The following is a 15,459-nucleotide window of genomic DNA, read 5'->3' as shown; positions in this document are numbered from 1 at the left end:
GTTGGTCTAAGCTTTGCCTTCAAAACTTGGGCGCGTGGATGACTTGTGGCTGCTGCTTCCCATACTCCAGACTGAAATTGCCTACTTCAACCTTGCAAGTCACAGCCAGGTGCCACCCTAGCACACGAGCCAGCCACGTTGTTGACTAGGAATGGAAAGCCAAGGGGTGAAAATACTACCTCAGAATCATTAGAGACAATCCATCTCACACCTAATCTGCTCGTTGACACCCACCTTTAGTCAGCTTTTGAACAAGGACGAGTACACCCACATGCTCGGCAACAAGGGGGTAATTGTGGTACTAGCCACTTAAGGGCTGCAAAGCGACTCCGTGAGTCATCCGAACACCAGCTGAAGCTTATTGCCAGCCTGATTATCATACTAGTACAATGGCTTGCATAATCGATACTACGGTATCGGGCCGAAGTGGTCATAGCTCAGTGCTAGTATCTTTGATATTGTACTATTGATTTTCACAACCGCTAAGGTAAATATCTGATAGCAGTTACTGATCGACCCATCTGTATGGCCAAAGATGAAATAAGCTCTCAGAGGATGGGGTGCCGGTTCTATTTTCTCGGTTCGCATGGTGAATCTGGTGTACGACCATATAATATTATTGCAAGATGGCCCACAGGAAGCCATGGGTATTTGTCGACTGTGTGCGGCAGCGGCTACAGCCCCTAGGGGGCATTTCATGAGATGGCAGGAACTCATTCCCTAAAAATTTAGTTACTTCTGCTCACACGCCTACACGCTGTGGGTTCTAGAGGAGTGTGATTTCCAAGGCGAAAAGGGTATACTATGCGTGCTCAGGAGACGATCCGAGCTTGGCAGACTGGAGCCACTAAAATGGTGAGCAGTGGAGTAGGGTCGGGCCTTACTAAGGGACCTCACAAAGGGACCCCCACTCTGGATCAGTTATCTTTGCCTTAGTCCCTCAGACGGGCTTAGTAGGCACAGCCGCACACGTCATGCTTGAAATAGGTGAGTCTTATAAGTAGCCGTTGTCTGGGGACAAGAACCCGTATTTTAGCTAGATTGTCATTCGTTTTAATATTGTATGTTAGGATAAAATGGTAGTGTTAGGATATAAGTGGCTGTATGTTGTGACACGGTCATGCTGTACCACTCTGTCCTTTTGGCCCAATAGACAAGGGGTACGGAACACCCTCTGACAGATAGGATGTCATTGGATTTATGGCTTTGGCCCGTAGATGATGCAGCGGTAAATCTAACGCCTGATGTGCTGTTTCAGTTACAATCCTTAATGATTTTCCATGAAACTAACTTAACAGATCATTATAACTTTAGACTATTTGTATCAAGTTTTACATCTTTAAATTAGTCTAGTCTAAGTTGATAAAAAACTCATCACGCCGCTGAAGCCAGCTAGCCAACAGTAACACCTAGTGGTTGCCATCCACATCTGAATTGCTGACAAGCTGTTAAACTGTTTCATTATGTTCCAAAACCTTTGGTTTGATCTTCGTAGTTTCTAATAGGCTTCCAGAGGTCTTGGCGTTATATAGATTCTGTACAAAATAGTTGTGGAAAACTACAAATTACAAGCTGATACACATGATTTTGGCCCAAATAGGTATAGCCTAATCTATTTGTAGGGTGGAATGACCATCAGTGTGTAACTTTGTTTCTTGACCTCAGCTGCGCGGTGTAGTTAGCATCGGTTCATAAGTGTCTAGCATTTGGATCACTTCAAGATCCGCTCTTTCGGCCTCTTCCCGGAATGTCAACTCGCTTAGTTTCTGTCGCCATAGTTCCACCGAGCCAGGACATCTTTCTACCTTGGTTTTTAATGTCTGCGTGAATTAGTCAGAATGAGTGGAAGTTTGTTCGAAATAGCCGAGCTGAAGCTCTCCAGCTTTCCATCAACAATAACAAGATGACACCGTCTTAAGAGGCGCGTGATATGTCTTGATCCCTCTCCAGGGTTACAGGCGGATATCTTTAGCTTCTCGCGTGTTGATCTCCTCACTCGCGTGGTCGTCTAACATGAATCAGATGTAATCCTTATGTTACCTCAAGAGGATCTTGTCAAAAGTTTCTCAAGACTAGCCTCATTCCTTCAGCTATGCTATCCAACATTGCTGGCCTAGGGCCTGAGAATGGCCTCTTAGCAACATCTCTATCATACGATCGAAGCCTCGTTGCTGGCATCTTATTTAAGTCCAGCCCACCATCATGGATGCCCATGGGAGCAGATTCGAATGCCCACAAACCTGACTGGTTAACCCTGCTACCGTTGCTTCTGTTCTCTTTCCTACCAGACACTCTGCGTCATGGAGACTCAGACCTGCAGCACTTGTTCCACTCCAGGCGTCGACCAGTCCAAATTTATTCGGTTTGGCCAGGGAGTTACTGTTGAGGCTCCCCACAAGCTCGTCCACGATGCATTCAGCAAGACCGCTGGAAGCAATCCTTCAGCTGTGGCCGTCGAACACGATGGAGATCAAATTACTTATGGAGAGCTCGACCTGAAATCGACAAATCTCTCTCGAAAACTACTCGGCCTCGGCCTCTGCCCTCAAGATCGCGTGGTACTGCTAGTGCAACGCTCGATACCTATGATCGTGGCAATCTTCGCTGTTCTTAAAAGTGGTTGCCAGTACGTGCCCATGGATGGAGGGGTTGCTTCAGATGATGCTCTGGCACATGTGTTATCAGAGGCAGAACCGCCCTTTATTCTCTGTCTTGCTAGGTATTCGCAAAGGGCGCACCAATTTGCTATGCCTGGGACGCAAATTCTGTCACTGGAAGACCCCTGGACAACCTTGACCGACTTCGATGATGAAACTGGCCATAAAGTCTTGATGGATCCTGATGATGGTGCCTACATCATCTACACCTCAGGTTAGTGTTGCCTTCAATCGAGAAATCGCATATTCTCAACTAAGAAAACTCAGGTAGTACTGGGAAACCCAAAGGCGTGGACGTCACACATCGAAACGTTACGAATCTACTCACCATCGCTCCTGGAAACCTCGGCATCAAGCCCGGACGCAGAGTGGCCCAACTACTATCGGTTTCATTTGACATGGGTAGGCTACTCTCTTGAACTCTATCATATTAGCTTCTAAGTCAATGGTCACAGCTGCATGGGAAATTTTGGGTACCCTGATTAATGGGGGAACACTGTGCATCAGGACTTCTAACTGGAATGACGTCTTGAGCAAGGTAGTCGCCAGTGTGATAAACTTCAGTTTAAAAACTAAGATACCTGTAATAGGTTGACACAATTATTGCGACTCCAACAATACTCGGAACACTGGAGGAAGAGAAATTTCCAAATCTAAAAACTATTGCTTTGGCGGGCGAGCCTTGCCCATCAAGGTAATCCAGTCACATACAATGTTAATATCCTTTTCAAGCGCTAATCTATTTTAGGCTTGCTGATCAATGGGCTCAGAGTCGCCAATTTTTCAACTGCTGTGGCCCAACGGAAGTCACAATTGTCAACACAATGCACAAGCATCAGCCAGGGCAAATGCTCTCGATCGGTCGGCCTGTGCCAAACACAACGGTCTATGTCCTTGATGAGAACGAGGAACCTGCGCCTATAGGAACTAGCGGCGTCATGTGGGTTGGGGGTTCTTGCGTATCTAAAGGCTACGTCAATCTTCCAGGTCTAACGAATGCTCGGTACAAGGAGGACAAGTTTCTCAGAAATGGGTATGTTTCTTAGCAAGAGATTGATTACACTAATACTTGGGCAGACGCATGATGTTCAATACCGGTGATCTATGCAGGTGGAGAGAAGATGGCACCCTTGAGCCATTAGGCCGACTTGATGATCAAGTCAAAATCAAGGTTCGTGACTAATGGTTAAGGATCTCCCGCGGTGTTGTTAACGTGGTTAAGGGATTCCGGGTGGAGCTGGATGGTGTGTCAGCGGTGATCGAGGTATGCCATCTGAATGGAATGACTCCGACGATTTTAATCCCGAAGAGAGCTAACGTATATTTCACAGTCACATCCCGATATAACAAAAGCTTGTGCCCTAATTGTTGATGGTATCTTGTGCGGCTACTATGTTGCTCCCACCCAAATCAGCCCTGATGCGCTCAAAGCAATTTCTGCAAAGACTCTACCATATTATGCTATCCCCTCGAGATGGGTGTGGTTACCCAAGATCCCGCTGACCTCGAACGGTAAGATTGACAAGAAGATGCTGAAAACGTTACCGGCCGCGCCATGTTCCGGTGATATCACTCCTAAGACGCTTTCCATATCTTCATCCAAGTTGGCCTCAGGCTCCCAGTCTTCCGAGGAAGATGTCACTGAGAAAAATCCGGCCAGAGTATTGGTGGCCAATACTATTCTTTCATTGCCTAGTAGTCAAGAATCTCTGGCTGAGAAGGGGTTCATCTTACCGCCGGAGAAAGGGGCACATAGCTACATGTGGCTGCGTCATTACTTTTTCACGATGTATCGGCGTCTTTTCAGCGTTGTTTTCATCGGAAATCTGGCGACCATTCTTACCATCTTTGCTTACCGTCGGACTCTGAACAATCTGCAACTCTCGGACCTGGCCACTGCCACAGCTTCGAACATCACGGTTGCTTTGCTCATGCGACAGGAGTATGTTATTAATCTCTTATTTACCGTCGCTTGTGCTGTCCCGACCTGGATGCCGCTGTGGATCCGACGAAATTGTGCCAAAGTATTCCACATTGGAGGCATCCATTCGAGTGCTGGTGTAGCAGCGGTTTTCTGGTTTATTACACTCACAGTTACTGCTACAATAGGTCTTGCGGCTCCGGAAGGGACTTCTCTGGGAAAAACTAATCCCGCGATTGTGTTGATCGTATACATAATCCTCGCCCTCTTCATCTCTATTCTCGTCACCGCATACCCATCCTTCCGCGCAAAGCATCACGACATCTTCGAAAGGACCCACCGTTTCGCAGGCTGGAGCATCCTAGCTCTCTTCTGGATTCTCACCGTCCTCAGTGCCGATGCCTCTCGGGGACACCTGCCCCTTTCCAAAGCCCTCACCAGTGACCCGACCCTCTATCTCCTGATCATCTCCACCATCAGCGTCATCCTCCCGTGGCTCCGTCTCCGCAAAGTTCCTGTGCGCTCCGAAGTCCTCTCCTCCCACGCCATCCGGCTGCACTTTAGCTACACCAATACCTACCCGGGCACCGCGATCCGCATCTCCGAGCGGCCCCTTACGGAATGGCACGCTTTTGCCACCGTAGCCAAACCCGAAGTTGACGGCTTCAGCCTCGTGGTCAGCAACGCGGGAGACTGGACGAAACGCCAGATTGGGCGTGCCCCGGAAAGGCTCTGGGTGCGCGGCATCCCGGCCTGCTCTGAGGTCCCCGGAGAAAATCTACCGGGCCCTGCTTGCCGGTTTTGCTGGCCAAGAAAGTGCCCATGCGTGTGTTCTGGTCGACGCCGAACCCTGAGCAGACTTTTGGCGAGGAGATTATCGCTTCGGTCCGGGGCGCGGATCCCCATGCGGTTATCTGGAACACTAGGAAACAGGGGAAACCGGATATGGTGAGGGAGGCTTGGAAACTGGTCGCTGAGTCTGGAACGACGAGCAAGGGGAGGTACGAGGTGGAGGCGGTTTGTGTTATTGCGAATAAGAGGGTCACGGAGATGGTGGTCAGAGGGATGGAGGTTAGAGGGTTGGCGGCTTATGGGGCTATCTTTGATTCCTGATCGTTTATTTCATATGAATTTCTTGTTCTATCAAAATGAGTCGCTGGCGATATATCCTGTATTACTTAGGGTTTTTTAATTCCAAAGATCTGCCCGGATTTCCTTTAATGTATTTGTATGTAGCTCGCTGGGTAATACCGAGCCTTTTTATTTCAAGCTTATTTCTTTTCATTTTTGGTTTCTCACTAAACTCGCTGACAAAGGTTTTTTCCGATTGGACATGCCATATGGAATATTGGTTGCATTAAAGCTTCCGTCAAGACGATGGAAAAGCTCCTCCTTGATGGTGGGAGTAAATATTAGTCTATTTCCCTCATTCTAATTACCTCCACTCAAACCTAAAATCCCACTATCCAACTCCTCTTCCAACCTTCAGGGGGGAAATTTTTATGCCGTCCTCTAATCCTTCCTGCCAATAAACCTGAAATAAACCCCTCCTTCCTGCCCTTCTTACTCCTTTAAATCTACATCCTAATGTAACGAATCGGTATTCGTAAACTAGGGTTCGGACTTAACATAACCGTTCCCCGTGTAGCATGATACGGTTAGAATGTATAAACCAAGTCCTTGTACTGTTATGATTATACTATGATACAGCTAAGACCTCCTTAGCGGTGATATCCCACCTAAAATTAGCCACTTTGAGCCATAGTTATGGTCACATTAGGCTTAAAATGTTGTGACCTGTTCTTTAAAGTTCTGATGAGACATTATGGTTCGTCTAGCTGAGTGAGCCCGACGTGGATGATCTAAAGTTAACCTTTACATCCTGATCGCGCTTGGAGTAAACAATTAGAAAATACGCTAATAATACTGCAGAATGACGAATAGCCGCCAGAAATTTAGAGCACAGAATAATAAGAACCAGAAAGCAAATAGCAGCCACCGACTTCTGACCTTTCTACCAACGACAATTACTAAAAAAACGCCAAATCCGGGAAACATCGCAAAGTAGGGCGCCCAGCCATAATAGAGATTTGTGGTCCAACTCAATATGAACATGAGGTCAAAGAATATCATAGCGCCAAGCCACCACTTCTCATCTTTTGCCCACTGCTTGAAACGAAAGTCCCGCCACCAGTGGCTGTATTGGTTCCAGCGAGTGTCGACATGCAAGTCGACTAGGTCAGAGTATGTAAGCAGATTGATTTTAACAAGAGTCTGAAGTTGAGAGTTGCTGTGCAGCTCAACTTGGTCTGCGTTAATCTTTGATTGCATTGATTTTGACAAGTCGAGGACTGCGCGCTCAACACCGATTCGTCGTGAACCATCAAGACGAGAATGAAGCCAGGAATCGAGGTAGTACGCCCACATGCCAATGGTCCAAGCAAGGAAGGTGATCAGAAAGACATAGAGCAGAAGAAAGGAGAAGCCCCACTTATACATGACCGGGCCTTGTTGCAGACAACTTCCAGCCAAGTTGAATTGTGAGAGATTGTAGAGTGTCTCACTGCTAGAATCCCAGAAAACAGGGTTCGAGACGTTGAAGGTGTGCTGTCCATCATCTGGATTTCGCCAAGCTCGTCCGTGTGGGGTGTTATACCAACCGTTTCCAACCCAGCCAGAAAAATAATGTGCTGCGATTTTCGAAGTAGGGATTGCGAGATGTGCTGAGATGTTCAAAGCAGGACTGAATACAACGGGTGTGGTAATGTTCGATCCATCAGGCTGGTGGAATGTTGTATTGAGAGCAGTTGACTTTCCGAAGAAGCCGTAGTCAGAGACATACTTTGAGACAGCCCACATCCATTTGCAATCAATAACCGTCTGTGGATCGAAGTGTATATTTCCGTCGGTAGGGTTAAATTGAACTATGCGGTGTCGCATGTAGTAGTTGCAACCATATCTATTAAGAAGATCAAGCTGTCCCATATTTGATGCCCACGGGACAACACGCCTAGTCTCGTTAGAAAAGCCGTTCCCAAATCTTGCGCCGTCATGTATTGTATAAATGACAGGCTTAAAATTTTCTGCAGGCGCTAAATTACTCTCCTTGTCTTGAACGAATGACTTGATATCAGCTGTGTAGCCTGTCATTGCGCTAAGCCAAGTCGGTACAAACAGAATGAATAAGCTAGCGATGATCGTCCAAAATATCGCTAATTTAGCACGGCGACCGCCTGTTTTGAAGAAACTTTTGATCAAAACTGCCGTTCCTGTAATGGTATCATTCTGCAAAGTAACAGCTTTGAACGTATCATGGGAGACAGAAGAAGCTTCCATTGTGCGAGAAAGTCCTTTGGTGAATATCAAGTATGAGAAGATGGCTAGAAACGCCTGGCCTCCTCTGCCAACGCCCTAAGTAAGTGAGAAACTTCGCATCACAAACGGATTTGATCGCAACCTACAAGATCCCAACAAATATCAATGAGCTTCGCTTCACGAAACTTATATTTGCCAAACTTGAGATTGATGGCAAAGATTGCATCTTGCTTCCAGGGAGTATATCCATCAAAGGAAAGCGAGAAAGTTCCATCAGGCTTGCAGAAATCGCCAGTATCACCTGTGAACATTTCTGGAGATAGTGACATCAAGACGAGCAGAACCAACATGACCGTAATCATCATAAGCGGTAGAATGTGAGAGAGGAAGCGACGCCCGAGCCAGCCCCACGGGAGGCTCTTTACATCACTCCACGTGTCTTTCCAGAAGAGTTTCCGCAGCCAGGCGGGTCGAGAAGCAACTTTGAAGCCTTTGCAAATGCCTTTGGCCACATGTCGACGCCGGTCTCGATCACTCGGTGCTTCATGATTACTGACCAGCTCTATTTCATCCGCTGCGACACTTTTGTAAGCTTGAGCAAATCTGATCGTCGAGAAGGGTAAAGATTGAAGCCTTGTTTTCGGCGAATCCTCGACATCAGTGTGAATGTCTGCCATAGAAAACGCTTTTAAGATTGAGACGAGCTATTGAGAAATCGCGAATATTTTGAAGGTTTTCGCAATCAGGCTGAGACGTGTTTCAATTGTCAGCATACGCCTTCCCCGCCACAGAACCCTGCTATCCAACTTCCCTTCCGCCCCCACGGAAAGAAACATGCCGTCCACCAATGGCCTTTTTCCACGGAGTCGTGCGTCAAAAGTAGTTGACCTCCCTGGATGTTGTGGCGTTGCTAGCACCTATTAGCTTGAATTAGGCTGACTGACCAATTAATGATATAAGTAGCCAGCATGCAATTAAGCCTTAATCAGCTACTAAGTGATGCATGTCTTATAGGTACTTAAAAGTGATGAGGTGGATGAACTGAGTTCAAGTTTACCCCGACTCGAGAGCGGGTCTGCGTCCCGATCGGGGTTGGCGCCATGTAACAGCGCTGGTGCACTTGGCGTCTTGGATTACAGCTAACTTCCTTTGAGCATAGCTGTTCTGTACAGAGTGGGTTTACATGTATAGATGATAGCGCTGAGCTAACATTACTTCAGGGCCCCCCGTAGTACAGCCAATTCCAGCAAAAGGTGTTACTCATGAAGCATAATCTCATCTTATAAGCCTTATTACCCGTAATCTTAAGCCCTAAACGCCTAACAAGACTCAGGTGACTTAAGACACCAATTTCTACTCGCTAAGTCTAAAATGGCTAGATCCTCAGCTACATCCTAACTAGTGGCACTTAAGTACTTTTGATGCATGACTCCGAAATTCCAATCCAGGTCCCAGAGCAAGGATTAATCTCCTTCAACCCGTCCTCGACCACACATCTGACAATCTCAACCTAAAAACTCCTTCCACAACTCCCCATCTTTTGAAAAGTGATCTGTGTAAGCCCCGTACTCCCAAGACAACATGACACAACTTCTTGAGGACGATAGCTCAGCCCGCCCCTTACACTGTAGGAATAGTCGAAGGGTCAACACGGGAATTGGTGAATTGAAGAACTCCAGCTCTATAGAACGTAAATATATATATATAATTGAACCAGGGCTTGTTCCATCTAGAAACGCCTTTTCCCCACCCAAGTGAGGAAATAACAAGGCGTGGTGGTATCCCGTTTCCCTGACGCTGATGTCCACCGCAGAGCCCAGAAAATGCACACGACTTCCGCCAACTAGTTCCCAAGACCAAGACTATTAACGACCGAGCTATGCAGGCGGGTACCACCCAATTCGATGTGTCGCGTTCCCGTTCCAATGCGTCGGGAAACCCAGATTGTGGGCTCCACCCATTCATCTGATCCCCTGATCAAACCATGTGAGATGCCCTACCTGGCCAGCTCAACCCAGACCACCAACACAGCAACGCCCACTCCCGAGAGCCCGAGAGCGTTGGACTTCCCCCAGCCCCTCCCGTAAAAGCCAAGATACTGGTCGTCGCCGCACCACCTTCATCGCCGTCCCATTCCCCCACCCCACCCCGCCACACACGCTCACAACCCCCACGGTCAACGTCCCAGCCCCAGCAGCACCTGTGGTAACGGCAACAGGCACCAGGCCCACACTTGTGACCTGCGATTGTGACGGAGCCACTCCGCCGCCCGTGACCTGCGTGACAGGGACACCGACCCCGGTGTTTGTGATGGATGGGACTTGTGGGACTGTGACAGCAGAGGTGATGACTGCGAGGTGATGACTGCAGGGTTCCAGGGGTTCCGGAGGTGACGGTTTGGGTGTACGATATGTAAATTGTCGTTACTGGCAACTCCGCGATGGGAGTCTGGACGTCTTGTGGTGTTCCAGCGCTGGGTGAGGAAGGTGGTCTGTGTCTCAGCTAAGCCCGAGACAACCCCCGGCGGACTCGGCACCGAGCTGGGCGTAGGACAAATCATAATCATCTCAGGTACAGCGGTAATAATCGCCAGGTTCTGCGGTATGCTTTGTGTATTGTTTTATAGCAATTTTGTAGAAATTTTTTTAGATCTATTGTTTTTAACACTATTTTCTGTAATAAGTTAGCGCACAGATGCCCGTCAAGTAGCTGAGCGCGGCGGAAATTTCTTCTGCGCTGGCGCCCCATGCCTAGACGCAGCTGATTACGGCGTTGGTGAAGTCGGCGCTAGGGCAGTAGCATGAGGAGTCTGAGTTGGAGGTGCAAGCGGGTACCAGGGAGAGCCAGGTGTTAAGGCAGGAGGGGAGGAGTTTGGGGCAGGGTGCGTTGGAGGGTTGATAAAGAGGGCGAGGAAGAGGAGGAGAATGCAGGCCCTGGGAGGACTAAGGTCGAGACGGATACAGAGTTGGTTTCGGTGATTGCTTTTTCAGGGGATGGCGTTGTGGCGGGTAGTGCGGAGTTTGAGGTCGCTGGTGCTGGTGCTGTGGTTAAGGCGGTAGGGGATGCTTCTGTACATTTGGTATAGGTTTAAATCCAATCCAAAGTCACTACTCACTGCATCAACGACTTCCTTCTTTCACCAACCATGCAGCATTATTTCCCCAAGACCGAATCTCCTTCCTGCGCTAATCCCTCTCCCGCGCAGCAATCACCCTACATAGCCCTATGTCTGTCTTTCTGATTCCACAACGTTGCTCAAAGCCAGCATGATCTATTGTGATTTGTTCCTAAGAACCCGGGGGCTAAGCGATTATGACCCTTTTTTTGCATGTATAGTCGAGAGCTTGGTATTGTCGAAGTTGTAATCTATAACGAGAGGACAATGCAGCGTTCTATGAGAGATATGATAGCCGTCAATTAGAATCGGTAGCTTTTAAGACTGTGCTTGGGCCCTTGTCACTTGAAGATCTTGCGGATCAGCCTTTAAGGAAGGGTGTTGATTGAGACGTAGCTTTTGACTACGTCTTGCTAGAGATTTGGTAGCTGTGTATTGATACAGAACAGGCTTCCCGGAGCCAAAGTCGTACCATATCTGGCATGAGTGAGGAAATTGTACTCTCGTCTTCAAACGCCGTATGACACCCTTTTGCACTACTCCGTATACGCCTTTACATTACCCCTGGGCCTGGACCAAAAATCTTATCAGCGTCCGTGGAGCCCAGGATACGGTTGTCATCCCAATCGTACGCAAAGGAGAAAGAGTCCGGCTTCGAGAGACCGAGCCATTGGCCCGCCGCAACGAGGGCCAGGATGAGTGTGAGGGAGGTGAGGACAAAGCTTGCGATCGCCACACCGGTGGATGGGTCGGACTGCACGACAGCATAGGCGGTACCGGCACCTGCGCTGACGAGAATGAGGAGGATAAGGAGGACGTAAATCTTGCTGATAGAGGGGGATGTAAGCCGCTAAGGACATCCATGGTGGGCTTCAAGGACGCTTGGGCTGGGAGACATGGAATGACCACGCAAAACGTGAGCACTGGGGTCTAGGGGCTTACCTGGTGTCGAATGTTTCCTTAATTTCCACCACGTAGAAGCAATGTTCGTCATCTTGTGTGGTACCTGCTAGACGATCCAGGAGGAAGAGCATCATTTTTGCGTCTCTAAGCGGATATTTCATGGAGTAGAGGAAGTGCGAGACCGCTTCACCCCCAGCAGATACCGCCGGCACTTTCGCGGTGACGACAAAGTTGCCAGTGTCTGCGCCTCTCTTGACGGTACGTTCGAACTAGTCGCTCATGTAAGAGGGTGATGATCTCGCAGAAAAGGCTTTCGGACAAGTGCATACTCGGATAAACGTTGCGAAACCAATTGTCTTCATTCGAATCAGATCCTCAAACGCGCTTCGTTGTCGACGATTGATCATCCAATAATGCTGCTGCAACTTTGCGACCAGCCACATATCGGAAAGTTGGTCTGCATTCACGGCTGGCTGATTCTCGCCAAGTTCTTGGAATGTTATGTATGGCTCTGGTTTCCGGCTTGATATGACTTTTCCCTTGCTGGTGTGAAAAAAGTAGAGGCTGTTACCCAGTAAGATCGAGCTTAGTCCGAAGACTCTTCTGTTTGAAGCTGAAGAAGTACTCACACTATGTATTTTGAGGAAGTTTCATAGTCGCCTTTCTGAATTACGCCTGCTAATATAGAGCTCGTTTTGGTGAGAGGCTGTCGGATACTACCTCCCCGCATTCGAACGAGTTGGTGAACATCTCCATCGGAATCTTCATCAAAATTGTGGTCAGCGCCATGCCCACCACGGATAATAATTTGACGGGTGTGGGGGCTTCTGGCAATGCGGGTGCGATTCAACCTAACATTGTGAGTACGATCTATTTGCACGATGCGATTGCGGACTTCCCGGGACCGTTGCCGGCTTGGCCGCTGTACGCGAACATCGTCTTCCTCGGACGGCAAGGGAGCAAACTCTCGGTCGTCTTCATCTTCCGGTGCATCCTCTACAGTCGGCCGCGGCGGTCTGTGAGCTTCTTGATCTTGCCAGCGTCTATGGTCTTGGCGAATGTGCAGCTCTGCTGGGTAGGCTGGGGGAGGAACTCCATGAGCTTCGGTCCAGCTGGCGCTCCAGCTGGTGGAGGTACGACCGACTCACGCCCGGACTCATAGTTGTGCTCATGGACGACGACGACGTGAGGTGGTGACCTTGACCTTGGCCTGCGGACTAATCGTGGCCGATCGATGAAATAAGTAGGTTCCGGGTAGTAGGGCCGATACTCTTCTCGCCTGTTTGGATCGTACTCTTCAGCGCGTACGAAGCGCCACTCGTCATTCTCGATCACCTGAAGTGGTATCCAGGCTCGATTGTCTCTGCGCACTGCTGGTGGATGGCGACCGTCTGGCCGTGCTCTGTAGACTTCTGGGTGGCTCCCAGATGGCCCTCCACTAGGTGGCCGATGTGGAGGTCTCCCACCTAAGCCATCATCTCCATCATAGCGATCATCGTCGGAAGACCCGGACGAAGACGGTAGAGGCCCGTGATGCCTGGAGTTAAAGCGTTGTCTTCTCCTGGTGGCTTCAGCGCGATCTCCATAACGACTTTCGCTTCTCCATTTTTTCTCTTCCTCCATTTTTGTTTTGGCAGCTAAGTAAGCGCCTCGTCCCTCACCAGTAGCAACGTAGAGCCTTAGTAAGCACTCAACCTCAGGAAAAGAGGGGAGATTTCGCTGTAGACGATTTGCTTGCAAGACCATCTCCTGCGCCATCTCAGTCGCCGGATTGTCGGCCACCGCATAGCTCCTCCGTCGACGACTCTCTCGCACCCAAGCGCCTGAAGTTCGATGCTCCCTACGACGAGGTGCACGAACCCACTGGAGCTCACCATCTGGTCGCCGCTCGACATACTCTCTTCGGTCAACAAACTCCATCTAGTAGGGCCGCGCGCAAGCTCAGTATCATCACTATGGCGACGATTGAATTAGGGAAGCATGAACGAGGCTGACAGCTAGTAGCTGAAGTGGATCACGAGTCCGTTAGGCTTAGTCAGGCAGCAGATGCTTGCAAGCCACATCTTTTCAGCTGCATGCAATGAGCACCTTTATGGCACGCCATTGCATGCATGTTTCAATCCTCTTGGACTGTGCGTTCCCCTGGGAGATTGTCGTGATTTTGTTGTTGGTCGGGGCCTATGACCAGGGTGTCCATTTGAATCAAATTGGGTCAAATAGACCAAATCAAATGCTTGGCAAATAAATCAAATCCATGCTTTCATCAAATCAAATCAGGACTTTAGATTTGACAAATTATTTAGTCAAATAAAAGTCTTAACGGAAAAGTGAATTATTTTGAAATATTCAGGGTTGTTTTCAATGAGAAAAAATGTCTTGGCAGACTGTTTTCGTGAGGTGAAATTACTACGAACGAAAAGGCTGTCCTCTTAAGAAAATATTTGCTTACTAACATTTGACTCCATTTGACAAATGAGTCAAATCAAAATCAAATCCACCAGGGGGTGCAGAAACTCATGCAACACTATTTGCGCCGAAACTTAGCCGAAATGAATCAACAGCTCAACATTCAACTTCTACACGAATTCATACGGTCAATTCAGCAAGATGAGTCCTCCTACTACTCCTAATAGAGCTTCTAGATACCAAGAAGCTGATACTGTCAAGAAATCTCGATTTTTCGAAGCCTACAACTTGCAAGCGTGAACAGCGAATTCGAAGAAGAAGATAGAATAATCTTAAACAGCTCAAGGAGGTCTTACAAGAGGAATAAGCCAATATTACTATACAGAAGGTTTGAGCTTATATTACTGAGATGCCTCCTTGATACAGAACCCTAGCAAATTCAGGTGGAAAGGCTATTAGATCGTCTTTGTGGTGATAATGATAATAAGTTTGTAGCAAATTATCTATTTCGGCTAAATTTCGGCGTAAATAGTGTTGCATGAGTTTCTGCACCCCCTGGTGAATCGACTTCTGGGATTAGGTAAGCAAATCAAATACGCGTCAAGATTTGGTTTATTTGATTTGATGGATACCCTGCCTATGACTTAGGTTGGTACCAATACCAGTTATCAGTAGACCTTAATGTTACCAAATTACTGCTTGTCATCTTCATCTTTATTTTCATCTTCATCTTCTCCTCTGCTTCTCTGTACCGGTATCCATGGTTGAACCCTCTCAAGAGCAGCTACCAGGTCGTAGGTAAGAAAGTGTTGACTTCTGAGAGGACCAATTGGCCAGGTTTCATACGCGTAATTCCTGGGTTTCCCCTGTTAGAGGATGTAGCAAATAGCGTACGGAGATACCAATTGAATTGATTGAGTTACTCCTATCAAGAGGAGCATTTGCTCACACTAATAGCTATAGAAGCGCATTATTGCAACAGCTCAGAAACAGCATTTGGCGTTCAATTCGTATAGCAATGCTCACTGCCATAAATAACAGGGCGTAAAAGTTACAAGAGCGTTTCGTGCGTTTCGCATGCGGGGACCCCTGTATCATCCTGCTAATACGTAACAGATACGTATCGTATGCGCAGGGATTCT

At 48.1% G+C, this 15,459-nt stretch overlaps 3 protein-coding genes across 3 annotated transcripts; 1 reads left to right on the top strand and 2 right to left on the bottom strand.

Moving 5' to 3' along the window:
• Positions 1-2,300: 2,300 nt before the first annotated feature.
• On the top strand, positions 2,301-5,691 carry EPUS_03790 (uncharacterized protein; the record flags this gene model as incomplete). Its single annotated transcript, XM_007807773.1, has 9 exons — positions 2,301-2,871; positions 2,925-3,059; positions 3,113-3,195; positions 3,248-3,351; positions 3,406-3,690; positions 3,735-3,828; positions 3,880-3,921; positions 3,989-5,314; positions 5,437-5,691. 9 exons carry the CDS (start codon positions 2,301-2,303, stop codon positions 5,689-5,691), a joined length of 2,895 nt encoding a protein of 964 aa, XP_007805964.1.
• A 1,016-nt stretch (positions 5,692-6,707) lies between these two features.
• EPUS_03789 (uncharacterized protein) lies at positions 6,708-8,570 on the bottom strand (the record flags this gene model as incomplete). The annotated part of the gene is made up of 3 exons (XM_007807772.1): positions 6,708-6,812; positions 6,883-7,989; positions 8,040-8,570. The coding sequence occupies 3 exons, from the start codon at positions 8,568-8,570 to the stop codon at positions 6,708-6,710; spliced, it is 1,743 nt and encodes a 580-aa protein (XP_007805963.1).
• A 2,991-nt stretch (positions 8,571-11,561) lies between these two features.
• EPUS_03788 (uncharacterized protein) lies at positions 11,562-13,831 on the bottom strand (the record flags this gene model as incomplete). Its single annotated transcript, XM_007807771.1, has 5 exons — positions 11,562-11,835; positions 11,951-12,180; positions 12,241-12,475; positions 12,541-12,991; positions 13,060-13,831. 5 exons carry the CDS (start codon positions 13,829-13,831, stop codon positions 11,562-11,564), a joined length of 1,962 nt encoding a protein of 653 aa, XP_007805962.1.
• Positions 13,832-15,459: the final 1,628 nt, after the last annotated feature.

This window comes from Endocarpon pusillum (assembly GCF_000464535.1).
Source record: "Endocarpon pusillum Z07020 unplaced genomic scaffold scaffold7240, whole genome shotgun sequence".
Taxonomy (NCBI): domain Eukaryota; kingdom Fungi; phylum Ascomycota; class Eurotiomycetes; order Verrucariales; family Verrucariaceae; genus Endocarpon; species Endocarpon pusillum.
Note: the sequence above shows the minus strand (reverse complement) of the source record. Positions and strands in the feature narration are given on the sequence as shown.